Here is a 27,992-nt window from a genome sequence, read left to right as displayed (position 1 = left end):
TCTTTTAGCCCTGCACTCAGTAACACCACAGTACTTTGTTATCAGGTAAAAAATGAACAAACTCAGCCCATTAGGTTCACCTTTGGTCCCTCATAGAGGAAGGAGTCCCAGATTTTGAAAAGGATGTCACTAACCACGCTGTCCACAAAAACCACAAGAAACCAGTTGAAAGTGATGAGCGTATAATCAACTTTATATTGTTCAAAATGAGCATGTAATCGTGGAAGCTTCTCGCTCAATAAATCCTTAAACACTCGCTGATCAACCTAAAGGGATGACAAATAGAGTGTTATTGTTCCAATTTCCCAGCACATCATTCAGAGCAAGGCTGTTACCAATCTGCAAGTGCAAGTTTTTCCAGAGGTAACCAGGAAACCCAGGATTGTGTAGCTCGCACCTCCAAGCTAGATCCACCCAAAGCACGCACAGCAACCCCGCTGCAGATTGCCCTTGTCTGCTTCTCAACCCAGCCCCGGCCTCACAAGGCTCCTCCAGCACAGGTGGGGTGTTTCTAATACTGATCACCAGTACTGCATTGGTGCAGGAGCACAGAAGCAGAGAGAATGCTGGCTGGAGAAGGAAGCCTGGACCAGAGCATCACCTGGAAGCAGGAATGCTACAGCAGCTACTGCCCACAGCACTGCAAATGCATTCTCACCCTGCCCTCCCCAGAGCCTTGCACCACCATTCCCCCAAATGTGAGGAAAGGAACGATAACACAGCTCAGGGTTGTGAAGCTATCAATGAGAAGGGGGGTTAAGGACTCCAAGCAGGACGCTGAACAACTATCTCACTGTTAGAGTCCTTGTCCAAACAAGGTCCTTGTTCTTGGAACCCACCCCTGTCAACTCCACTCCCATCCCCTTCCAAAGAGACCCATCAGACAGCTGCAGAGGAAAGCTGTTGACTGGCTGCAGTTTACAGGACCAGACTTTAACCCAGCAGAGCACATACCTGGGATCCCAGCAGTGTCTTAGTATAATAATCACGAGGCATAAAAACTTCCACTATTGCTACTAGACACCAAAAAGCATCTTCCTGTTCCAAGTACAGAAGTGCAATTGCTACCAACCTGAAAACAGAGTTTATTTGGAGGAGAAGGTTATTAAAGATACAAACTACAGTAAGAACCATTAAAGTATTTTTTGTGTTCAGCAGAGGTAAATGTATTAACAGCAGAGCACTGAACAGCAAAACTTGATGAATTTTAAGAGGGGGCAAAGCCACGCCTTCTCAGCCACACCAAGTATTTGTATTCAGCTAAATAAGAAAACAGAAAAAGGCAAAAACTTGCTCTTAGAATTTCTTGAAGTGTTGCTGTTGCCAGTTTTAAGAGCCCTCTAAACATAGAGTCTAGTTTAGAAAGGAGATGTTTATTCTAAGGGTGTTAGGTGGAGGTTTCCACATTACTACTACTGCTACCACCACCACCTCACCACCTCTACTACATGACTCACTGCTTCTATTCTACTACTTCTTCAGTGCTCTTTCAAAAGACAAAGCTGCTGTAAGTTCAAAAACCTTCGCTAGTACATAAAATAGTGCACAAGTGGGCATCTATAGTATTACATCATGGGGATGAGACAGGGTGTTAGACCAACACACCTGCTTCAAGTAGCACCTTCATTTACTACAGATCTCCAAGTAGCAAAGCTATTCTGGCAAAGGCCAACTGCAACGAATAAGAATTTTTCTTAGCATTGTAACACAAGAATCCCCTTTAAATTCTGCAATTCTGATTGAAGACATCAGTGGAAAATGCTGAAATGTATTGCCTTAACAATATGAAAAAAGGTTTTCAAGCATTTTTTTTTCTGCTTGCTTTAAAAGAAGAAAAAACCTAACAAATTCTCGCATAAAAAAGCAACACAATCCCCTACCACTGACATGAAGTCAATGTAAAACTACATTTGAGTAGCTCATTTCTTAAGAGTTAATTCCAGTTCCAGTTTGGATGCCAAGTTGATTTTACTTGTTATTATCCAGGTCAACTTATTATCCAGGTCAACTACTTTTTTCATTGGTTTAAAAAATGTGATAGTAGTTTGTTTATTATAAATTATGAGCATACAGCCCATAAGGCAAACTGTTGTTCGAAACCATGTTGCCATACATGGGATTTGAAAGGCTCACTAGGTGTTTCACTGCATACTTATAAACCAAGATAAACAAAATCTTACCTGTTGAGCCCTTGGCAATACCCTATATCAGGATTTCTCCAGGAAAATGCCAGCAGCACATTTCGCAGCTTCTGGATCCCTTCAGATGTTGGGGAGGAGTAATGTTTGTTGTTTGGCAAAGTCCTCAAGAGATCCAACTCAATCTGTTTAGATGCGGGATTTGGTTTTTCCAGAGCTTTTTGAAGCAAGATTTGGAAGTAGCCAGGTACTGCACTGTCCTTGAACTTTTTAACATGGAGATTGACACACCATTTCCACATCCTGGAACGGTGCTCGTGCGGAATTCCAGACCGAATAAGGTTCTTCAGTTCCACACAGCGCATCATCTCTCTATTCATTGTGCTTGCAAGATAGTTTTCCCATTTCACTCCTGTGGAGATCTCTCGATTTTCACTAAGTGAAAGTGATCTCAAGTCCAAAGCTCGTGATTTTGCTACTAGTTTCTCCTCATCATCATCCTCTGGGATAGTCTGAAAACCATATATATCATATTCACTGTAATGGAGGGAAGAAAAAAGGTTTTAAAAATATGATCAGTAGCCCTGAAGCTCTCAATTTCTCACCATAAAGTTACTTCACAGCCACTCTCCATAGCTCTCAAGTTCTTCTTATTAAACACTTTTCTGAAGTATATTCTTTATTTAACAATTACTTGTACAATTCCATATACAAAAGACTTGGTGCTCATGTTCCGGTATATATTACTTACACAAACTAAGTAATTTATTTAACAACATGGTCGAGTTGGAATGTACCCATCTCCTCAGCAGCTCACCTTCAGCAGCTGTAGGGCAATACCTTTGTCTAAGTTTGATATTTATCTCAATTAATGAATAAATGTGTCAGTGACATTTCCCAATGGACCATTTCTCAGACTCCCTGGCAGCCACACTCCCAACAGAGATGTCACTGCTGGGGCCAAAGCCCCCCCAACAGTTCCTGCTCAGCGCCTGCACACCCCACACTCACAGCCCGGCCAGGTTTCCTCACAGCTTCCACCCCAGGCTTCCCTCGGCAGAGTCTGAGGCTCCATAAAACACCTCATTCGAGGCACACAGACACAGCCCGGGCCGTGCCACGAAGCACAACAAAGGAATCCCGCGGCTTTTAGCTCCTCGCAGCCCTCCTCCTCCTGAGTCCTCGCTGTGCCTCCCAGTGCTCCTTACCTGGCTGGTGCCACCAGGCCTCGTGGCCCCTCATCTTCCAGATTAGCCCACCCAGAGCTCAATCTGCATTTTGACCTGCACCAGATGTCTTCCCCAAGACAATGTTTTTATACAGCTAAAAGGATTTCGTGACAATTCCCTCATTAATGAAGGGAAATACAATAAATAACCCAAACCTGCAAATACGGTCTCACTGTCTGCTTTCCAGTGTTATAATAGGGCCCACTGGCCAAGACACACATACATTTAATTTAACAGGACCAAACTACCTGACCAGGTGGGGTTTGAAAAATGCTTGTTCTGGTTGTTCACTGGGTTCTGCTTTCAAGGCATCTTCCAGTAACTGTGTGATAACCTCACGAGCAGGACTTTGATCCTCAGAACAAACAGGAGTTTTCATTTCTTGAAGCAAGATCAAGTATTTACTTTCAATCTGGCAGAGTTTGGCTTCTAAGCTGGTATACTGCAGAAAACAATACATGATACAAATCTTTAGACACTTACTTTGTACTACACTTCTTTTAAAACCTGGCTCAGTGCTATTCTGTTGGTTTATGCTGCTTAGAAACATCTAAGTCAAGAACAGCCAGCTTAACTTCCTCATTTTTGTAATGCTGGGAAACATAAGGCAGCATAGTAGACCAGATGTTTTCCACCACAAGTATTTTTGCATGTGGAAATTCTGAGCAAACCTTAATTATCACTGCATTGTATGAAATACCTTAAAAGAACAAATAGTTGCATTGTAGCAGCTTTAGTCTGTGCATGTTTGAACAAGGACAACTTAAGTGGCATATGAGTCAGGTAATAGCATGTAAGAATTGTAAGCACACACCTCTGTGCCAAAAATACAGCATTTAAGCCTGGCCACTGAGTGCATGGCTTCCAAACAACTAAAATCAAAGCCTACCAAACCAGCTACAGGTATCTAACCTTAGTTGCAGATGAGTGCATTCTCCCCTAACCCCAAGCACTGAAATCTTTATTATTTACCTGCAACATCTCTACACTCAAATTCATCCAGACAGAAATTACATTCACCATAACACAGTCATCCTTTGTGCTCAGGAGAAAGCTCGATAGTGACCTATAAATCCTTACACATCCTGTCACTGACCTTCAAAAAAAAATCATTACAGCCTTAATTCTGAGGAAACCATGTTTTCAGACATGTACATGCCTTTGTTCGTAAGTTATTAAAATGTTCCACTGGGTCACACAATTTTAAAAGCAATTACTTCTTTCAAGAACCTATTCAGAAAGATTCGTCTGTAAGGACTGAGAGGGCTTTTTTTTTAAGCTATCATATTTAATACACTTAAATGGTTCCATTTCCTGGGTATATTTAGGGCTAAAGTATTGAAAACTGCTTTAGACATTGCCAAGTGAGAACATGCTGACCTTTGCCTGCCATTCTCTCTCTCTTGCTTCTGCATTTCTTCGTAGAGTAGAAAGTTCTAAAATCTCCTTATTTAAAAATTTATTCTGGGTCTTATAACCCTGAAGATTGTCCTGTTGATAAAAAAAATAAAAACAACAGAAAAACGAAGTGGATTATGGCTGTCAGATAAAGATCACCTTAGAGCATAGAAACAGCAGCTACTAATAGGATTTTAATGAAAAATATCAGGCACAAATCAAGTGTTATTTTTTGATTTCATGTAAATGAAACGCACATGCCAAAGATGAGCACAGGGTGGTGCTGTGCCTCACCTGCATCCCTCCCAGTGCTCCACGGCTGCAGAAGGCAGCTGGCTGCTGGCAGGGAGAACAGGCACATGCAGGCTGAGCCCATCCCAGAGGCCACAGCAACCCAAAAAAGGGGGGATGAATCCCCTTGGGTTTCCACCACCCTCACCAGCCCTCATTAACAGCACAAGTTTCATCTCTGCCTCCGTATGGAAAGATAAATCCTTAGCAATGACCTTCCCTGCCTAATCCACTCAGATCCTGGCTACAAACACTGCCTCTGAAAGCTGAGCCTGTGAGATGAGGCTGCTACCCTCCCAGCAGCCACAGGACTCCCACACTCCCCAGCATCTACGAGCTCTGCTTTCTGCCAAGACCACTGACTTCTAGTTTCAGCTTCATGTATTAAAACTTACCAGGCCCACGTGTAAGAAAGAAAATTATATAAGTTTAAGCATATTTTAAGCAACTTATTTATATTCCAAATTCTTTGGAATGCTCATCAATCTGAAATACAACATTTACCCAAAGGCAAGAAAGCCCGTTTTGAGCAAAGTAACTCAGTAACTTCAAAGTTACTTCAGTAACTCCATTAAGAACTTGTAACACATTCAGAGAGGTGTTACAGAATAAAAATAAAACATTAGCAAGAGCTGTAGCAGTTTTAGTAAAACAGGTTCTTATACTCCTCCCTCTTTTTTTGTCTCCTCAGAGCTTCCCTTTGCTTTTCCACATGCTCTTTGTTACCTCACTTTTGATATTTAAAATAAAAAAAAACCAAAGCAAGCTTTCTGTTTGTATTCTCCATGCTTGTATTTTCCTCTTATCCTTAATCCTTCCTGCTCATCTGATTATTTCTTACATCTCTTCTGCTCCACACCAATGATTAATTTACTGAAAGCATAGCCCTGCACTAGAGATGGCCCAAAGGGAGGAAGTTCTGGTTAGATTGTCACACAGCAGCTTCAAGTGGAGGTTCCAAGCTGAGAAGGCCTCCGTTGATGAGTGTGCTGGGGAACTGCTACAGTGATCTCAAACAGAACAGCAGACTAAAAAGTACTTTTACAGAGAGAAGAAATTCCCCTATGCATCAAGACAGAGCCAGTGCTCTTACTTTTAGTCTGTCCAGTTCCTGTAGTTCCTTATTAGTACAGGTGGCCGTGGGGGAATTTATTGCTCCACTTTGAGAGGATGCGCTGTCCTCACACTCGCTGAGCTGACGAGAGAGTTTCATGATGACTTCATCTTTAGCTTGAATAGTTTCCATCAACATTCCCAGCCGTTCATTGAGCTCTCCAACTTTACACTTCAGATTCTTGACTTCCTGCTGGAGACTATCTTTTTCCAGATATAACTTTTCAAGTTGATTATTGAGGCCCAAAATCTGGTCATCTTTTTGGTGCAACAGCTCTAATGTATCTTTGGGAACCCCCTCACAAAGGTGGCTTGCAAAGTATTTATCATATTGGGAAGATCGGACTGTTTGCTGCAGAAGTCGAACAAGTTCCTGAGAATTAAAAAACAACGGCAAAAAAACCTGATGAAATTTTAAGTTTCTAAATTTTATAGCTTAGAAATCTAACGTCAAGCAAAATAAAATTTCTGCAATGGGCTAAGACCTCATGCTGGTGTTTTAAAGAGAAAAGGAAACACTTTACAACATGATTTCTTGTAGGCTAACACCTTACAATGACTGGCCTACATAGATGGCTTTAGTGTCCTTCACTGAGCTAAGGATCCTGCCTGAAATGGCTACAACAGCTTAAGAAAAAGGAGTGGACAGCTGAGGCCCAGCAGTACTTGGCAGCTGAAAGAAGCCTTGCTTGCAAGCAAGGCATCCTGTTGTAGGGTGAAAAGGAAGAGGCTTAAGCCCAAAAAGTTAACAGGAAATTGTTACAGAATGGAAAAAGCAAAGGTAACTAAGAGCTCTCGTCTCTAACGGATGCGGAGAAAATAAAAGGAGGTAAAAAACAAACACTGCTTTGTCAAAAAGGAAGTCTATGAAAGGCTGTTTAGAAAATCTTCCCACAGAAATGACCACCTAAGACACTGTTTTTCTTTTTATAAAAACAGAAGCAGCTGTGAATACAGTGTTGCACTACACCAATGGGATTTCCCACAGCATCAGGCTCAGAAGCTCAAAGGTACTCCTAGGAAAGATAATGCCCAAAATGAGTATAAATATAGGGTTCAGACTCCTTCTTTGGTTTCCCCTTGATCACCTCACACAAAGGAAAACACAAATAGCAGAAGCAGCAGCTCCACATACGATCTAAAACATTTTTCTTCTTAAAATGAGTAGAAGCTCTTTTAGATAAAAGCAAGGTGTTGAATAAATTGGAGTTATGAGGGCACACAAGCATGACCACAATGTGAGTGCAGTCTATATACACACATTATGGTTGGTCCCATCTTACAAAACCCCTCCTGAGGAGAGAAAGAAGCCAGGTCTATTTCCCATCCACTGCACTAGCACTGAAAGAATCAAAAGACAAAGAGAATCTGAAAGGAGAAGTTCCCAAGATATTTTATGTACACACAGAAAAAGAAGCCATGACTATCAGCCAGGATCCTGGCAGACACCAAACAAGTTAACTTCAGAGAACAAGGAAGACAGATAAACCAATTCAATGAACAGTGTGCAAATTGAAGTTTTATTCAGGCCTCTTATCTTCAACAGATGTAAAATATGGTCCTTCTTGTTTCATGACTTTTTGTACATAAAGGTTTCTTTAGAACCATCATTTTATAACAACCAACCAGGTCTTAACACAGTGAGATGGCCAGAAAGCTTAAACTCACAATCACCTGCCAGACCCATTTGCTTTTGTGCACTTTGCCTGAAGGTTTAATTACCTTTTGGCTCAAAAGATCTTTCTTCAGCTTCTCCAACTCTTCCTGCTGGCTTTGATACTTCAGCTGCAGCTCAGAGAGCAGTCTGTTCCCATTGCCAGAACACCACTCTGTTGGGGAAGAGTCGCTGCTGTTGCGGTTTTTGCTTGATCCAATCATATCTTTCAACGGGCGCCTTGCTTTGTGCGGAATGCGGCCAAAATCAAATGGAAAAGCTGAACTAGTCAGTCCTGCATAAAACAATTTCTTCTAGTTCGGTTCACTTAGCAAAAAGGCATTTCAAAGCATTCAGATTTCCTTAAAAATATACTCATTAACATTAGACTTTGAACGGCTTTCAAACCACTCAATACAATACTATTAAACATGCCTCATTTTCCAAGTTGCTTTCTTTGGTGGGAAAAAAAAAAGCTCAAAAATCTTCTCCCCTCCCAGATAAAAGACTTGGCTCACAAATTAATACTTTTCATGTAAGACATGAAGAGAATTTTACAATTCATTACAGAAAATAAAAGGTATCTGTAACCATGGCAAAGTAAACTTCCCTTCAAATAATCAGAGCAAAACCACATCTGATATCACAGCCTACTGCTCCTATAAGAGGATTCAATGTAAGGTTTCACCTCCACAAACAGGATATTTTCTAACAGATTAAATCACTTGGATGTCACCTAAGGTGCTCTTAAAAAGATATAAAACCATCTTGACAAGGTTATTGCAGACACTGGTGGAATCTGAGAACCAGTTACAATACACAGATGAGCTGCTGTCTCACGTCCCTCCCTGCTTCTGCCCCGTAACAGGTACATACACAGAGTCTAAAGGCAACTCTGCTTCAGTGGGTGACACTCAAGTGAGTAATTGCAGACATCAGCATCTCCCTTCGCCTTGTCACTTTGCAACTTGTGTGACAAAACAAACCAGTAGCATGCTCAGGAAACCCAAACCAGTGGATAACAAGGCTTTGTCTTTATTCTCTTGTACTTGAACGGCAGAGGACCCCAAACACATCCTAAGAGATTGATTTTTTTAAAAAATAGTTTACAGAGATCTGGATGTGGTTTGTGAAGAAAAAGATGTGCTTCCACTTATCTTCTAGAGACAGACATAACGAGGTACTCTATGCTAAACAAGGTAAGACATATGATCCCCCTCCTTCCTCCAGTTCTACCTTTACTTCCTTCTGCCAGGTGTTTCCTTTTTTCTTCCAGAGCCATTGAGTCCTCCAAATCTTTTGGGGTTGGATCCAGCAGTTCCCACTCCTCAGTGGTATAAAATACACTCCTGCGATTTTCGTTACTTCCTTTTCTTAAGGAGGACATGGAATTTCTGTGTAAAAAGCAGCAGGAAAAAGTGACAAATATTTTTCCATTTTGCATTATTTTTATAAGGGGATTTTCACAGTTCAAACAGTGCAAACCAAAAATAAGCTAAAAACACAGACAAAACCAATACCAATAAATAAAATAAAAGCTCAAAGAAAATAAAACATATGCTACTAAATAGCACTTGCAATCAACAGCTAAATTCAAGAACAGAAGAATTATTTTACTTTAATGCCATGGTCTTTTGAATCCCCCTGTTTTAGCTTTGTTTTTGCAGCGGGCAAGTACAAAACAAAGTTAGGATTTACAAGCAGCATCTCTTTATTGGTCAGTTGTAGTTTAGAATTTTAGGGTAACTGCCAAGCATTAAACTGAACAGCATGCAGTCAAAACACATATCTTATAGCTTCCTACTGGGGATTAACAGAAAACTTGGGATCATCCAAGAGACCTGCTGCAGCTGAAATGCTGATGACAAGACTCCTTTGCAGTTTTTCTTTTCTACGGTGGAACATGGCCAACTATCTGCAAGAACGTTTCTGGGCCAGCCTCTGAATTCCAGCCAGAGAATTCTATAGGAGAACAATACATTTCCCAGCAGGATGAGATTACCTGACCCAGCTCCCCCACAACCATCACACACTCAGGAAATGTCAGCTCTTGAGTCCATGAGTATTAGCATAGCTCAGTATTGCAAAGTATTTGTTCAACTACATAAGGACATTCCAAATCAACCCATATGAACCAGTTTAATATTTTAGGCATGAAACTGAAATATATTTAGTATCTCAGCATTTTCCACACAACCTGTGCAAGCTCACAGACGGTGTGGAAAACAAAAGCTTTCACTCAATCATCCACATTCTCTCTTCAAAACTTAAGCAGAAAATAATCCATATTACACTTTCAAGATCATTTGATGATCCAAGTCAGTCTTTCAGCTTCACAAGAGATTTAACATTTTATCAACATGAACTCTAAGCCACTCATAAAGTAGCGGACAACTTTCATAATCCGATTAATTGATAAATATTTGCCATTTAAAAATAATCCTAATGGGTATTAACAAAACTATTTCAGCAATTGATTTACAAGTTTGGCAAAGACTCCTTTATGCTACAGATTTAATTTTCTCCCAGAAAGAATCATAATTCCTGTTGAGGGCAAGAAGTTTAATTTCTTTGTTCAGACGTTCCACACAAATTAAGCAGATCAAATTGGGCAATGATGGATTGGACACCCAATACAGCGAGGGTCTTGGGAAGGGCCCCCTAGCATCTCTACACCTCTTCTCCAAATGGTGGCTGATCTCTTACCAGGCAACTCCAAACCCCACATTCTCCCTTCTGTTCTCTGTGCCTGCTCTGCACTCACTCAGCCTCAACATTTAAAAGCCTGAACACCACCTTCTAAAGCTTGAAAAAAACCACAAACAAGTCAAGTGACTTCCAGAAAAGCTTCTTTAAAGAACTGCTGTTAGGCCCATGAAAAATCATAGCTGATGCTGAGTTTTGTAAAGCTTTTGCACAGGTTTGTTCAGGGCACTCAAGCAGCAGACCTCCTTTGCTTTCTATCAGATTAAAATAAGATGAAAGATTAAATAGTCAAATTTGAAAACATAATTTCTTTCCCTAAGTACAACTGGACAACTTACACAAGAGCGAAACATATGATCTAATGAGTCTCTATTTTAAAATGTTTGGGGTTTAAGTCATGTTTCTATGGTTATATAACTGGAAGTTATAGTAATTCAGTATGCTTCCAAATCTATATTAGGCATAAATAAGTAGATGAGAGCAAGAAAATGAAAAAAAAAAATCAAGCCTAAATGTCAGTATCTATCAAATAGTATTTGAAAGTGTATTTTTAAAAGTAGAGAAGAACATTTCAACTTTAACTACTGTAAATATATACACTGCTTAACTCCAAGACATATTTTTCTTTTTTTCCCCCCCATTATTACATCACAACTGCTACCTAGGATGCAAATACAGCTATTATAGCAGTATCTTTTCTGTCAGACACACTAAATGTGTGTAAGTGTGTTCAGAAGGAAGGACAAAGGCTTTTATGAGACATCTGCACACCTTAATACAAATTAATAAATATAAAACAAAAATGTGCCCATAGCAAGAGAGGAAACTCTCTGCAGTTTTAGACACACTTTGATCCATCCTCTAACTGTGGGGCTGTAACTAATCACAATCCAGTAAGACACTAGATAAGGCACACATATTCCAAAGGCTGCCAGATCCTCCCCCATCCCAAATGGCACAGAACTGCTGGGGAAGGGAGGAAAACAACCAACCACAACACTAGGAAAAAAAAAAGAAAAAAACAACCCACAGCCAGAAAAAGAGTCAAAACCAACACCATCTGGTAACCTCTCAGATCTCTGCACTAAACCAGAAAGCTTTAAAGGGGATCTGTTTAACCTCACACTGCTGATGAAAATGAACATTTTCCTCCCAGCTCAAGAAGGACATGCTTTACATGCTGCAGTTTTTTAACCAAAGCTACAGCTCTGCTTTGTGAGCTGCTCTGCATTAGCACTGTAACATGCTTTAAGCAGAAGTAGAAAATCCATCTACGTGGGCAAAACAAACCACAAAATTCTTTAGAAAGAAATCCAACAGGATAGCTGAAAACCAATGGGACTGCTTTACTTAAAGCAATTAATACTAAAGAGTAAATTCATTGTGAGTGAGGGGTTTTGATCTTGTTCAGAAGGGGTCTGCCACATTTTTGCTCAGGAATTTGAACTACATCACTTCAAATCTGTGCCCACTTCAAATGTGTTTTCATTTCTTTTAAGAAGAAAACAAAGGATTTATATTGGTTTGATTTTCATCACTAAAAATAGTTCCTATGTACTGAGTACTATGACTACTACAATGCTGGGAGGTGACAGCCCCATGAAAAAGCAGCAGTGGCTGAGAATACAACTCAGCCTCAACAACCACTGGGATTCAGAGAGCAAAGCCATCACTGGAAGTGCTGTACTTCCAGTGTGTGATGCTACACAATAATGTTCCCAAAAACCTTCAAACAGTAAAGAAACTGTTTACTTGAAGAGATACAACAAACAAATCCACCCGACCACCTCCCATCATTTTAAGAAGCTCCACTGACCACATAATCGATGTAGGAAATTGGTAGTTCCTGACCAAGACTATCTCATGGTAACTCTTTATCCCAAGTTCACAACTTACCTGATCTCAGTACTCCATTGCTTAAGAGAGAAATTGATGGCACTTGCTTGGACTGGTGCAGGCTGGGAAGCTGCTTGTTCCCCCACCAGGTCTGTAGGAGAAGTCTCCAAAGCTAGAATATTTCTAGCTCTCTCTGCTGAAGCATTTTGACTTAGGATACTCAAATCTATATTAAAACAAACAAAAAAAAAACCACAAAAACAAACAAAAAACAACAACAAAAAAAAAGGTAAGAGAGAGAAAAAAAAATAAGCACAGCCTTCAATAAGTAAAAGAATATTGGCTATGTAAGTCATAGACTGCTAAGTCTGCTAGTGACATTGTTCAGGGTTTACTTTAAATTGCTAAAAGCGAAAAACTTTATGAAACATTCAGTTCAAATGAACCTTATAAATCATAAACTTCTCAGTGAGATCTCACTGCAGCCACATACTTCTGATAACAGACAGGACCTGTGTGATGCTTACAAAGCATTATTTCATGAGTGATCGACAAAATAGCCAGTCAGAACTAAGTCCAGAACAGTGTCACAAAAACACTGAGCCAGCTTTCAGGGTGTGCTTCATCCTGTAAGTTATTCATCCCAAAAGTGACGCTGCTGCTGCAAGTCAGTGACCTTCAGAGCCCTGAGGCAGCCCTGTGCCAGGCCGGGCTGGCACTGCCAGAACCAAGGAGGCTGGCACAGCTCTGCAGGACAGCAGACACTTCCTGCACCAGTGAGGATTCCGGAGTGCAGCTCCTCCTCAACTCACCCCAGCCTAATTCCCGCGCACTGGAGCAGGCGGGGGCCCACGGTGAGGCCGTGCAGAGCTGCAGTGCAGTCCTGCACACCCCAGCAAACCCCACGGCTCCCACCAGCTCCAGGAACTGGCCCAGCCCTGAGGCACAGCTCACAGCGCCAGAGGAGCCGGGCTGGCCCAGCCAGCACAGCAGAGCTCCAACACACCGCCCTGGCAACACACACTGCACAGCCTGCAGCGCTACCTCGGTGATTCCATTAGTCTGGAGAGCTGCTTTCTCCCTCAGCAGGCAGAGGAAGCGAAAAATCCAGAATACAGAATATACTTAGAATAGCAAAAAGCATTACAGAGAAGCGTAAAGTGGTTTACAGTCTTCTACAAACCCACTGAAAAGGCAAGTTAAACAAATCCAAATGCAATTTTCAGATTCTTCTTGATACAATTCATAAAGACTGAAGTGGATTAAAGATTTTTTGACAACAATCTCAGACTTGATTCAACATTTATATTAGAAAGTATATATTGGATGGGCTCTGACTTAAATAAAGCCCTAGGAAATCATGATGCCCTCTTTTATCACTGGTGAGTCTTTCAGCCTTTGCTCTGACAATTGCTTGGCACCAGCAGCGAGACCATCTTCAAGCAAACCATACTCTCCAATTATTCAGCAGAGGGTTACTTTTACCAAGTATCAAAGATTAGAAGTAGAAAGAACATTCTGTGATAAAGAATATGAAATATTAAAGATCTCTGACACTAGGAATCTCTCAAACCCTTGAAAAATGGTATCTGACACAGAAATGTATCATGTCATGTTTCAAATAGAGGTACAAGTTACACTGCCTTGATTTTTATGAACAGATACTTCAGGGCCTTATCAGCCAAAGAGAATTCCAAGTTCTTTTGCGCTGTAGCTGTTTGAACAAAGCACAGTTCAGCTAAAATAGCTTAGATAAAACTAAACATGGGATTATATTTACTGTATAATGAAGAGGAAAGATAATAAGTAGTTTTAACTACAAAATAATAATTAGAAACAAAACCAAACTCAATCCTGCCCTCCCAGGAAACCCAAACATCCCAAAGGGGAAAAAAACCCAAAAACTAACCCACAACACACAGACCAAAAATTTATGGATTCTCAAAGCCAGGGTAGCATAGTAACACTCTGCCTTTACACTTACAGCTTGTTCCATCTTCTACCTGTTTGATTCTGCTAAGTCCTTTTAGACGATGGTCCAGCTAAAGGAATTGCTCAAGAGCTGAATTCCCAACAAATGTATTTTTCCTCCCAGACATGCCAATTGTCTGAATGTGGCACGCTGAGGTTGCTCACTGGACATCATCCCCTGCCCACACCAGCCAGGAGCTTTGTTAGAGGCATGGACTGCACAGCCCACAAAGCACAATAAATGATAATGGCTGCTCGTGCAACCTCCAAGTGAAAAAAAATAAATCTTGTTTTGGAACTTATTTCAAAACACAACAATCTCATAAATACATGACATTGCATGTTTTATTAATGCAAATTAAGAACTGAAATCATAGAAATTACATTAACATTTAATCGATTTGTGGAAAAAAATATTATAAATAAATAAATAATATTATAAATAAATAGAAATAAAATAATATATAATTTATTTGACTTCCATGGTAGTAAGGCACCTCCAGGACAAATCCTACAGTGTAATTATTGTTAATATTTAATTTCCCACATCCCACTCTGAAAAATACTTTGAAGTATTTTTCACTACGTTGAATGTTCTTAAAAACCTTTCAGGGTTGATCCACAAAGCAGTATCTAGCTCCACGTATGCCCCAGTTAGTCCAGAATTTCTGAACAGGGAGGGGAGAGGACAGGGCAGGACAGACAGGCAAAGCCACAGTAAGGAGTTCTGGGTTTGGACTGAAGGCAGACTACTTCCCCATTTAAAACATCAGTGAGAGCATCTGTACTCAAGCACCAGCAAAAAAAAGTGATTTCTGTGCTCCAGTATAAAGCACAACACTGCGTGCACATTCAATTCTTAAAAAAAAAAAAAAAAAAAAAAAAAAAAAAAAGCCACAAGACACATATCTTAGTCATCAACATGAAACCAGAGCCTCACAGAATCCCATAACTCTAGAAGAAACTCCAGGAGTACTTGATTAAAAAGAAGGAACAAGCATCAATCATTGTGGCTATTTGCATTTTCCCCTAAAGGAATCCCTACTTAAATTCTGCAATTGATGATAAGAGTTATCACTGTGATTTGTCCTAGAAAATGAGCTACTCTAGATGCAGCTCCAAATTCTACATCATGCAGTTTAACTGCAGGCTACCCCTGAAAGGGATGGGCCTACTCAGCCCAGGCATGATATGTTGACATTCCTTGTTCTGGATATAACAACAATAGCAATTTAAATTAAAAAAAAAAATATCACATGAAGAGGCTCAGCTGGCTCTTCCAGAAAGCCCCCAATGACTTACAGAAAAATACCAGATTAGTGATGAAATGACTGGATGTGATGCAAAACAGGTGTGAGGGGACAGCACCTGCACACGCTGCAGTCACAGAAGCTCGTTTCACATTGTACCCAGCGTGCTGCTCTGAGGGAAGTAGCACAAACAAGAACAGATCCTGTGGCCAAGTTACATATTACAGTTGATGTGATCCAACACAGCTGCCAGGAGGGCAGGCCTGTCTGCTGCTTTACTCTGCCCTCCTGTATTTGGTCACTGTGCCTTGCTCCCTGCTGTCCACCAGCTGTGCAATCACCTGATTGCACACTGAACATATTCCACTCATCAATCTAGCAGAAATTTTTAAAAAGTGCTCCTTTCTGGCTAACATATGAACTCAACCTAGTCAACACAGGGTCAGTTAAATACAACAAAAAAAGGGAGCCTGTGCAGCAGAGAACAAGAGGCTGAAGGCAGAAATACAAAGGGCTGAAAGAGCCAAAGCCTGCTCTCTTTTGCAACACTTAGATTTTTGCCCACCAATACATGTGCCCTGGAGCATGTGGTTTAACAAGCTGCTACCAAAAAAAGGGGTCTCAAACCATCCCACTTGGCATTCCCAGCAATTCTCTTGGGCTAATCCTGCCACTCACCTGTCTCTACAGTAAACTACTTCTGGAAACTACACTGGCCAAAAAACGGATCTGGAGAAGAGGCTGATTGCTGCTGCCTGCAGACCCTGCACCAGCTCAGGGGCTGGGCTCTGCTCCCAGCAGGAGCTGCCTGCAGTGGCTGAAAGGCCCAGGTGAGCCCCCAGCACACACATGTGAGGCCAGCTGTGCTGAGCAAGCAGCCACAAGCAGCACATTCTCTCAAAGGAGAGAATGGGTTAGAGGACAACACTGCAACAGGACTTCAAACTCAGGAGGGGACAAGGTGTGACAACAGCAGCTCAACACTGCTGGGTTTACAGTAGGAGCAAAGTGACATCAACCAAATGTGACATCTGTTGATGAAACATGCCTGACCTCAAGACTGCTTAAACCCAGGAGAGCCTTACTAATGCCTAACTTGGCACAGAACTGGATTTTACTCAGTCTTATTTACGGATAACAGAAATCAGCAAGGAATCCATTTCTGTAGGGACTGAGGAATAAAACAATACACAAGTGTGTGTGCAATGTAGTAAAAAATGCAGAATAACTGTATAATGCACAGACATTTTTATAACTCTGACACTAGTGTAGAATTTTGTTTTCCTTGCCTAAAGGTATTTCAGAGACTGAATTTCACTTATGTAATATCAGTGCAGACTGCCTTTCAGTTTCGAAGGCACTGCATTTTTATCGAAGTCAGACAGATCCACCACACCATACCTTTTCAGGAACAAAGCATGGCCATTCAGAATGCAAAATATACCCGTTCCCATTAAAAACTGGAGTTTACATCTCAGGACATTTACTATACTAACTTTTTTTTAAGATATGGCAACTACTAAAAGACAACTTACCTAAGCCTAATGAAACCTAGTCATAAGACTACTCAATTTTATTTCATTTCTAAAAATCTGTTTTTCAAGAAATCAACAGATTTTGTAAAGGATACGAAATCACATATAAAATCACATTTATGTTAAATATTGTAGCATATGCAAAGTTTACATAGAGTTACTTGATAAAGAAAAAGCTTCTCTACCCCAGTGCAACATCTTGTACTGATGAACTGACACTGAAGAGAGCTGTGCCTTCTGTTCTCACTCAAGTTTCCAACGTACCAGGGTTGTCTTTGGCAACAAGACCTTTGGAAAAGTCACTGGGTGTGGGGGAAGTCCGGCTGTCCCGCTTGGCCGCGTCGAGGTTGTTGCAGTACTCCCACCTCTTCTGCTGCAGCTCCTGAAGCCAGTAGGTCATGTCCTGCCGAGTTGCAGCCTGCAGGACACAGAAGCAGGGCTGGTGAGATTTCTGCATGCCCTTGGTACGTGAACACAGTAATTTCAAGTGCAATAATAAACCCAACACAGATAATCAGCAGATTACCAAGGTACCATCACTCAAAATCAGTATGATTTTAAAGAAATAACCACAATGCACCAGGTACATCTTGTGGTCACATCCACGATTTTCACACCACAATTTTTCATTAGAAGTAGTCTCATGCATTCCTTTTCTTCAGTTTTACACTCAAGCTTTAGAAAATGCAGCAGTATCTTATATTTTACGCACAAAGCACTGTTTGAACATATAACTACAAATCAATATTATTGGAAAAAAATCCCATACACATTCAGGAAGATTCCCATTTGCTTTTAACTTGCTTTCTTACCAGCAGAAACCAATAAATGAATAATGCATTGTATGCCTCTTACTTTAATGACTAAATCTTACATACTGTATTTCGTGATGATCCCATGAGCTAACTAGCTTCTATAGAAAAATCATATTTAAAACAAAAAAACCCCAAAATCCAACATTAATGCCTAACTTACTAGACTACAGTCGAAAATGTGAATGGGCAGTGAGTGAGGAAGAATTCCTACATTCAAATTTTCAAAGCTCTAAGCCATTTCAAAGCATGTGAAATGACAATATACAAATACCAAGAAGAGACAAGTGAAGGTATCTGACACTGCAGGTGCTCTCATGGAAAAGTTATTGTTATTTCAACATACCTCTCCAGCTGCCAGTCTAGGACAAGCACCTGACCTGGTGACATGGACTGTCCAGGAACAAAACAATTAACACTGATGAGAAGACACTCCCATAACTCCTCTGGCTTGTTAGCACATGCAGTGCTTATCTTTTGGCCAGCCTTTCTCATACCTCCTCCCAAAGTGCATGATGGCATTATCAGTGGAAAAGAGGACTATGCTTATTCTTTAAAGACAGCCTAATTTCAAACAGTTTTTTGTTCTGTTCCTCAAAAATTAAGAGGGCACCTGTGCAAGGCACAGCTACAAAAGAATGGAGAGCAACAAATAACACACATTTCGTTACAAAGGCATACAGTAAGTGCTGCATAAAGCACAGCAATGACACAGAATTGTCTACATTTTTCACATAAGAACACTTCTGGTCTAATAAAATTGAAGATTCATTGGCCATTATAATTTGGCCCCAAGAGCAGCTAATGACAAGACAAAGCATACACAGCACAGCAAACAAAAACTGATGCTTCTCCAGGGTGCTCTCTCTGGTTCAGCAATTTACAATCTCAGTTTAACCATGAGAGAGACAGATTTTCATTCTACCTTTTGGCTCTTTGTACCCCTACAAGCTTTAACATCCATGACACCCTACAGCAAATGGTTCCAAAGGACCATTCAAGGAGATTAAGCAGAAAACCTCAGTTATTTCTGGAGCTGCTGATCCAGCTCCTTTCAGTACATTATGGACATGGCAGGATAGAAGATATATAAATCAAGTAAACATTCATAAATCAAGAAGTGAAACAAACAAGTGACACATGAGGACACTACAGAGTCAGTTGGTAAGAAAGATATGTAACCAAGATACTTCTTAACCTGAAATGGAAATCAGCTTCATATATTCTTTCTTGTTTACTCACAGGAAACCACAGAAAACCATTTCCCTCATAAAAAAATACATAGGGTAAAGAATAGCTCAGAAGGTCAAAGAACTGGACTCTGGAAAATGCCAATCCCCACAGCCACCTCTGGCAGTTTGGGAATGACCACCACAGGAGCAGGTTTTTAAGTCTACAGAATACAGTCACTTCTTGCCAGGAGTAAACATCTCCCCTTCTGTTGCTAGCACTGAAGTATTTCCTTTGGAGCTTTAGCCAGTGGCAAGTCTTCAGTTCTGGTAAATTTGAGAGCTTATACTTCCTTTACAGACACTTGCTCACAGGCCATGTAAAGCAATGTTTTACTGTGCTCCAGCAAAAAAACACCAAGAATTCAAAGAGCTTCCACTAACACAGGATGCAGTGTTTATGTGGTTCTCTTTGCTACCACAACACACTAATGAGGCAATCCACCTGCAGTCAGTCTAAGCTACACCTACAATTAGCTTCTGCCCATGACTTCTTGAACTTCATGAACCTCTCTGACAATTTGTCCCGCTACCATCTCACCAATCACCTTCAGAGAACAGTGAACCAATGTTATTGGAGTTGCTCCTTGCTGCTTTTCAATTCCCAGCTGCACTTGTTCTCTTCTAAGCTGCAGGGATGCACCCTCAGCTCCCAGGCGATGTTGTTACACACAGGGCCAGGCACAGTGCCCACCCTCAGCAGAAAGGGCCAAGGCAAACCAGGACAAGGTTCTCACGCCCCTGCTTTAAGTAATTTGCCCAAGAATTACTCTGTGCCCTCCTGCTGCTCCCGGCCTGTTACCTTGCCTCCCTTTCCTCCCATACACGGTCCTCCTCTTCTGGAGTCTTCCTCTCCCTTCCTCTCCCTTATTACAGGCATCTCAGTTATTTATAACTAAAAGAGTATCCTAAAAATTTCTGTTAAAATTAGCTTGGTTTAAACAAAATTAATAATTTAAGCTGTTGTTTAAAAATAGACTGTTTAAAAAAACCAAAACAAAATAAAACCAACAACCACACATAGAATATTTAAGTCTTCTTCTTCCCCTAATCATAAAGAGCACAAATTTCAAAACATATTTTTAAATTCACTTTATCTGTCAAAGAAAGGAACACTTTCATACTTGCCCATCTCTCATGACTCTTACTAGTATTTGGCTACTGCCCACCAGGAGAGCCAAAACATTTAATTAAACAGAGTAGCAATCAAAAAATCCTTATAGCTACTGAGGTATTGCTAAGATGCTTCCTTACTGCAGAGCCATGCAGTCACATTTTAATGGATGCAGTTCTGTGAGAAGAAAAAACTACCATGAATGTCACCTGAACTGGTGTGAAATAAGGAATTACTGTAAGTGTACTGCTGCAAACTTACAGGCAACAGCAGGAGTAAAAGACACTCTTAAGTGAAGAGCCACAGAGTACCATGTAGTTCTCAACTTAAAGGATGGAAAATTACTATAATTTAATTTAAAACATTCTCCTAAATCCTTCCACTAAGAATGATGTAGAACTGTCACCTTCTGATGCAGACATGACACAAACAGAAGAATTATCCGAGGAAAACACCCATGCACTGCCATCCTCTATCTGGACACACTGGTGGAACACGTATGCCAACATTAAATACTTTAAAGGAAGAGACCAAAGAGATGCAGCAAGAAGACCTCACATTTTGAGAAATCTCATGATAATTCTTGCTACATTTCTGAACACAAACTCTCCCTCAAGCTACTTTGTAAAAAGGGAAGATCACCAGAAAGTTTGCATTTCTTAAGATTTACTATTCCTGCTATGCTCAAACAGCAAATCTGGAGCCAGATGGCTTCTTTTGGAGGGCAGCCCAACTTTTAATTAAAGCACTGCAACCACTAACCAGCAAAGTTTTGAGCAAAATGCATCAGCTCAGACAACAAACCACCCTCAGTGCTAAGCTCCCTCCTCTGCTGTGTCAGGCCCTGCAGCAAAACTGCTCGAGCTCAACATCACTGGTCACTGCTGCATCCTTTGAGATCACTGACAAATTACAGCACCCGCTCCTAAGCCACTCTCAGTTCAGCAAGTTTGGTGTCCAATACTTTCAAGCATCAGGGCTCTGAAATCTGCAGTGTCTGGAATGCTTACACCTGGCCAATAGCCCAGAAAATATTTTTTTCTTTCACAACTCTTGTGCAATTTCTCTTCCGCTCCCAATTCCCCACTAGTCACGGAGAAGTTACCCACACGTAAGTGACCAGACACACAGTCCAGGATCACTGGACAGAGTTCCTTTGTTTCTGAAGCAAGCAAAATGTATCACTACAAGACACTGCTTCAAAAATAAACGAGAAATGCCGCCTTTGTTCATTTTTATATATTCATAATGTCAATTATTTCCCCCTTGAATGCAAAGCCTTGCTGTGCAAACATGGCCAAATGTTCATTTGATAGTATTAGCAGCATTCTGTGTTACAACATATATTTGTGGGATCAGTATTTGAAAGCTTTTCCACGAAAATATTCTCAATCATAATTTATCCATAATTCATAATGTACACAATTTTCTGTGCTCCTTTACCTAAAGGGATGGTATCTGTTACATATCTAAATGGAAGAGATTTTTACAAACACTTAGCTTCTTCTGCTCTATTGCACCTGTTGGAAATGTCCAGAAAAAACACAATCACACAAGTGGCAGGCTGGTTATCTACAGCTCTAAAATATGGATTTTTTGCTTTATTTGCTGTAAAGGCTGCAGTGTATTTTTTCAAAATTCTTATCTGGAAAACAAAGCTAGAGTACATCATAGAGTTCTCTGCTCCCGTTACCTGACAAAAGGTTGAGCAATCAAGATGATGGAATCATTACACTAACAAGAAACTGAGGCAGGATAAGAAATAATGCATTCCTCAACAGCACCATCATTTCAATCTGGAATTCCAGTAGCTTATTTTGTATTGCTCTTCCCAGTCTATAACACTGAATGGGAAAGGGCAGATCACAAGATGTGGAAATTTTGAACAAGCAGCAAATTGAGGAAAACAAAGCATGTGAATTACAGGCTGAAGAATACATTTCACTTGACTTTATTCCTCGTGCTCTGTGTGTAATGTTTTCTTGATAGAAAATCACATTTGCTTTTAACAGGGGCTGGACTGGAGCGGGAGGGAGAGGGGTAGGGTTGTCTGGGTTTTTTCATCTACCATCTTGAATTAATCTGCAATTCTACCTAAGTTAGCTGAAGGATGCCTTAAAGAACTATCATGCTGGACTGAAGAAAATAAATTTCAGCTGTAAAAACCTTATACCTTGGTGAACGACATGACCACAAAATGCCAGTCGGTCCTGCAATATCCCTTAAGATTTTCATTAACTCCTTCTTTACTATATAAATACCTACAACATAACATCATTTTGATGTACAATCACGTGGCTACTTTGGGGCATCACAACACAAAATGATCTTTTTCTGCTAATTGCAGAAATTAATTTTACTTTTTTAACTGGCACCATTTCTCAATCCCCATAAGGGAAACATGAAGAAAGTTCCAATCTATGCACATTCTTTCCTAGAGAGCACCAGAAAAAAATTAACACATACAATACGGGCAGAGTAGCAACAACACAGACCAAAAGATACCAAAAAAATATGAAAAAGAAACCTCCCATGTCTTACATTTGTGTATCAGCATTGAAGACACCCAAGGCTGCTGCCGAAGTACTGACAGACAGTCAGACGGCACACAGCATTTCACACTGCACTCTATCACAAAGCTGTGTTTCTCAACAAAACCCCTCCGATTCAAAAAGCACCCTCAACACAAAATTTTTCTGTAGATCTCCACGTAAAATCACAAATCACTAGATCCTAATTAAAACAAACAAAACTCCTCAAACTATCGAAAGCAAAGCTTAAACCAAGTCTGCAGTTTTAATGTTCATAACACAAACACTTGGGCTATAAAGGCAGATTCATTGAAAGCAGTAAAATCTTTTACAACTATACAAAAGTAGTTTTTACATGCAACTGACTTTGTTTTTACCTAAGCAAATACTGTTAAAATTATTATTGCATTAGTTTCCTAGGTAAATACATTGCTTATTCTCTAGTAAAGCATGGTAATGAGCCTGTATTTTGACATTCATACTCATCAAAACAGAATGCTAAAGAGCTTGACACGATCATGCTCCGCAGTCCCAGCAGGTATTATGACTGCTCAAATCTCCACTGTTAAGTAAGTGTGTAAGAGGTATTTTCCAGTATTCAATAGGAAGTTCTACTGCTTAACACTTACTGGATTATGTTCTAATACTCAGAATGTTTCTCAGAAAGTACACAGTTCACGTGAAAAGTTACATTCTATGCAGAAGAACGTTCCTTGAAGGACACAAATTTGCCTTAACAGAATTCAAAAATAATGGACGCTCAGAATAATTTATTTCTTCTTTACTGAGTCAAAATGGTTTCCCTGTTGTTTTTTTTTTTTTCCCCTAGGCATGTCAATAGAGGAAAGATACCTTAAATAATCCAAACATTTACCTCATGTCCTAGGAAAATCTGAGTCCTTGAGCAGACAATGCGATAAGCAGCCTCCACTACTATCAGGAAACAATTCTGCCTCCTCTTCCTTCCTCCCAAAGCAAACTCCTGCCACGCATCGTCTTTTCTACACAAACGCTTCAAAACTGAAACCCGACCACTCCCTCCCAACTTCCAAAACCCCAACCCGTCAGATTTCTTCGGAAATTTTTTTCTGCCCAGACGATTCCAGAGAACCCACTCAACCCATGCTCAGCAGAAGCATTTCCTCCCCCTCAGAGGAGCACGGTAAACACGAAATTGTAAAGAAGAAAGACGCAACTAACAGACAGCTGGGGCCAGCCCGGTACCGCCGATCTCCCGGCGTTTGCCAAACAGCACCTTCCTTCCTACACAAGCTCCCACGGGCGCGGCGGAGGAGCCGGGGCGGTACCGCGGGCACGGACGGCACCGGGGCTGGGGATGGGGCCGGGGCAGGAGCGGCGATGGGTCCCGCCCGTCCGGGCCTACCTTGAGAACGGTGACGGCCCCGCCGGGGCTGTGCACCTCGAAGGCGGCGGGCTCGTCCCCCGCGGCGGCCGCGCCTGCCTCCGGCTGGTGGTAGCTGAAGCAGGCGGAGGCGATGTCCAGGTGCCCGAGGGGCAGCGGCTCCTGCGGCCCCTTGAAGTAGTAGAGGTAGCAGCGGCGGTGGTCGAACACGAACCAGCGGCTGCGGAAGCCGCGCAGGGGCCCCTTGCCCGACAGCTTCTGCAGGTATCCGCAGAGCTTGGGGGTGCCGGGGCCGGGGCCGGGCTGCTCCCCGGCCAGACCCTCCTCCCCCTCCGAGCCCGCCGCCGGCATCGCCTCGCCCGCAGCCCCGGGGCCGCGCAGGGAGCGGGGACGGCTCGACCCGCGCCCGCCGCCTCTCGGGATTTGTAGTGCGGGCCCGCCCCGCCGGCCCGGCCGAGCGCGGCCCCTGAGAGCGACCCCGGCGCCGCTCCCCGCCACGGGGCCCCGGCGCGGCCCTGCCCCAGGAAATCGGCCGCTGCTGACGTGGGGAGGCGGGAGCTCCGCACGCCCCGTCCCGGGCTCTAGTGCCGCCGGGCTCCAGCACTTTTCTGACCGAATCAAATACAGTTTTCCAAATCATACCTTGGCCTATGATCAGACTGAAACCCTTCTCTTGTAGTCTCATGTAGTCTCCTATTCTGAATCCTGTCCCTGCCCGGCATCGCAGCAGCAGCCGAAGGAGTGCAAAAAATACATGTAAAATGCAGGCACATCAGTGGGTAAAAAGCTGTATTTTACAGGGATTAGGCTTGTGAATGACTACAGACCAAACTCTATTTTTTTTTTTTCCCCCCACTGAAACGCCTAGCACGTTTTGGGCTCTAGGGAACTTCTGGTGTTAATAATAAGGAACTGCTAACATAGGAAACTTGACTGTGAAGACACCAGGCTACCACAGGCAGGCACACGTAACTTCATTTCACCGAGTGTTTGGAGCACTCCAATGCGTGTGTCCTTTAAACATGCCTAATGCTAATACAGCAAACAGTCTGATGTGGCATAGTCATCCAAAAATGGGAGGAGACTGTTCCATGTTTGATGATACACAGCTTTTCATTCTCACCCTTAATACAGCAAGGAAGGTTTGCTGTCAAAATAGTTGTTGAAGCTGATATGTGCTATGGTGTTTTTATTGGTACAATGCCATTTATGATACAGCATCTGGCTGAATTTTGACAGTTTGGAAGTTCCAGTTACCCAGAAATCTTAACATCTCCAGAGCTTCTCACTCTGACCTCATTTCTAAATGCCTTGATGAATTTCTCATTAAAAAGTTACTGTGTCTCATCAGAAAATATTTTCATTCTATGGTAAAGCATATAAAGGATATAAAGCACTTGAGTATTTTTATGGTTGTCCACGGGTTCTACTTGGATGTTGGCACAAGGAACTGCAGCATTCCTCAAGTCCTCCCCTGCGGCTGTCACCTCTTGACCAGAAATGTGCCAAGCGAGGAGATAGCCAGTGTTCTGCTAGCAGGCAACCATGAGTGATTTGTTACAGAAAATAAAGTGTGGAAGTTCCCTCCCCAGTCAACTCACATGACATAAATGGAATCTACTGAAAGAGTACACATTGCAAATTAAGGCTAGACATTTTTCTTTTAGGATTCTTTTAGTAAATGTGGGCAGTAAGAAGGGTTGGTCCTACTTTAATAACAAGTCAATAATGTTTCTTCCATATGTACTGCTCAGTCTCTTCTTCCCCAAATACAAAGTATTCATCACACTCTTTGTTGGTGAGTGTCATTTGCCGGAGCATGAGTTACACAGGGGAAACACTGATTCCCTCTAGAAGCTGCCGCTTTCTTATCTCAGCCATTTAGACAAGTTCGAGTGCCCAGCACTCATCCCTGAGCTGTTACATTATCTCATCAGTATAGTGAAGTGTGGCCTTGTTCTCTGTGGGCTGAGCACCCGTGATTCCTGCTGGCTATCAGTGATTGCATCCTGCAGCAAATCGAAGAATCACAGGATCCCAAATCCTCAAAACTTTCAGTCCTTCTCTTTCTAAATTTTCTGTTTAGCTTCCTTACTACTCTCGTAGCAGGAGAATCCCCTAATTTCACAGCTGATTCATCTAAGCATACAGTTCCCCTTGTTGGGAAATAAGTTCCTTATTTCATGTATGCACTTTTTCACAAACAGATCCAGATGTGGATTGGCAAATAACAGCAACTTATCTCTAAGTTGTTGTGATGAATTAAATGAAAACAGTACTTTTACCTGCTTTTTCCTTTCATGTTTTCATGTCCAGCTTGCATAGATGGCATTCTGTTGCTAACAAATGTCTAGAAAACAACTAAAAATAGCATATCACAAGGCAAGATTTCCCTCCTGCCCAGAGGCCAGGGCCAGTGAAGGTTTTGGTGAGCACATAACTCCTAAGCATAATGCAACAGGCAAGCCAATGTTAACACACAGTGAGACAGTCATTATGCTCCTAAAAGGACTACAAAGCTTGTCAAACATGAAAATACTGGAAATTCTCTTTTATTCTGCTGTGGTTTTCTCTCCTAAAGGTTAACTAGTATTTTAGTCATAGCACTTTTGGCTTACAAGGCCAACAACTCCACATAAAAAATAAAAATGTATTTACTCTCAAAAAGTTGAGACTGGTCTAACTTGTAATAATTGTAGTGACTTTATCTTATAATGAATATGAGCATTCATGGTTCCTGAATAAGTCCACATTTATTCTTGAAAAAAAGGTAAATGTGCAAGAAAAAGGAAGTCTGTCATCAATATGGAGGCAGAGGTAATACAGTTTGTGTCTGTGCCATGGCTCATGGTTTACATGTGCAGGAAACATGGATAAATAAAGCAGCATATCTGTACTGTTCTTCTGGTTAAAGTGAGATCATAGCTCCAAAATCAGAGTGGCTGAGAGCATACACTGCTTCTTTCCACAAAACAGATGACACCTATATAACAGATCAAAGTTACAAGATGCTTATATAGCTTGAGTTATAAGATATGAATATAGCCTGATATATTTATATAACCTGATATCAATATAACCTAATCATGACTTTTTATATATCTATATAACCTGAATCATAGCTTTTTATACCTGTGTGACCTGAATCATAAATTGTACACATATATATATATAAATAACTTTCTGTACAGTTGTATAGTGGCTGTATAGTGGCTGTATAAAGTTAACTAGTTGCTTAATGCAGAATAAACAAAAAGAGAAGAAAAAACTCACCAGGTGGATAGCTTTAGAGATAGATAAGTACAGTACTAATGAGAAATTGGCACATGTAAAGCCAATTAGCCACAAACCAAAGAATTTAGGCCAGTTAAGACCAGACAGGCCAAGGAACACCGTAACTGCGCGTGCTCTGAAGACAAAGTTGAGATGTTCAGATGGGAAGAAGACCTTGGAAGCATTCATCAAAGGCCCCCGATGACCCTCAAATTGGGGAGGAGCAAGCACAGTGCAAAATCTAATAACCATGAGATCATATTATATAAATTAGTTCCCAGGTGTATGTGATGATATTTTAGTGACACAGTAACACTAAGAAATACTTACTGTATAAATATACCACAGCATTTGGCAAGGGTGGGTGAGTTAGGTGGAGCTATCCCCCTCGCCACCATCTCTGCAATAAACAAATACCTGCTCTGTAGACATCGGTCTATGGGGATTTATTTCCAGCCTGTGTTTTGGGCGTCACAGAAAGCAAAAATTACTGTCTCTTGGCTGATATCTTCTGACAAATAGGGATTCCATCAGAGATGAACCCCAGAG

The 27,992-nt window shown here is 41.3% G+C and overlaps 1 protein-coding gene across 2 annotated transcripts in view; it reads right to left on the bottom strand.

Annotated features, from left to right (window-relative positions):
* Positions 1-24,671, bottom strand: part of TBC1D2B (TBC1 domain family member 2B) — a 31,488-nt gene extending 6,817 nt beyond the window's left edge. Inside the window, exons 1-11 of one of the 2 annotated variants that reach the window (XM_041427660.1) lie at positions 24,192-24,671; positions 17,386-17,539; positions 12,426-12,591; positions 9,060-9,217; positions 7,892-8,118; positions 6,150-6,542; positions 4,748-4,858; positions 3,616-3,809; positions 2,181-2,675; positions 955-1,072; positions 81-266 (exon numbers count right to left, since the gene is read on the bottom strand). In XM_041427660.1, coding sequence (XP_041283594.1) covers positions 81-266; positions 955-1,072; positions 2,181-2,675; positions 3,616-3,809; positions 4,748-4,858; positions 6,150-6,542; positions 7,892-8,118; positions 9,060-9,217; positions 12,426-12,591; positions 17,386-17,539; positions 24,192-24,521 — 2,532 coding nt within the window. In that variant the 5' untranslated portion in view covers positions 24,522-24,671. The remainder of the gene's footprint in view (positions 1-80; positions 267-954; positions 1,073-2,180; positions 2,676-3,615; positions 3,810-4,747; positions 4,859-6,149; positions 6,543-7,891; positions 8,119-9,059; positions 9,218-12,425; positions 12,592-17,385; positions 17,540-24,191) is intronic. The other variant, XM_041427661.1, reaches the window with a different exon arrangement.
* Between the last annotated feature and the right edge of the window lie 3,321 nt (positions 24,672-27,992).

This window comes from Onychostruthus taczanowskii, unplaced genomic scaffold (assembly GCF_017590055.1).
Source record: "Onychostruthus taczanowskii isolate IOZ18803 unplaced genomic scaffold, ASM1759005v1 scaffold118, whole genome shotgun sequence".
Classification (NCBI taxonomy): Eukaryota; Metazoa; Chordata; class Aves; order Passeriformes; family Passeridae; genus Onychostruthus; species Onychostruthus taczanowskii.
Note: the sequence above shows the minus strand (reverse complement) of the source record. Positions and strands in the feature narration are given on the sequence as shown.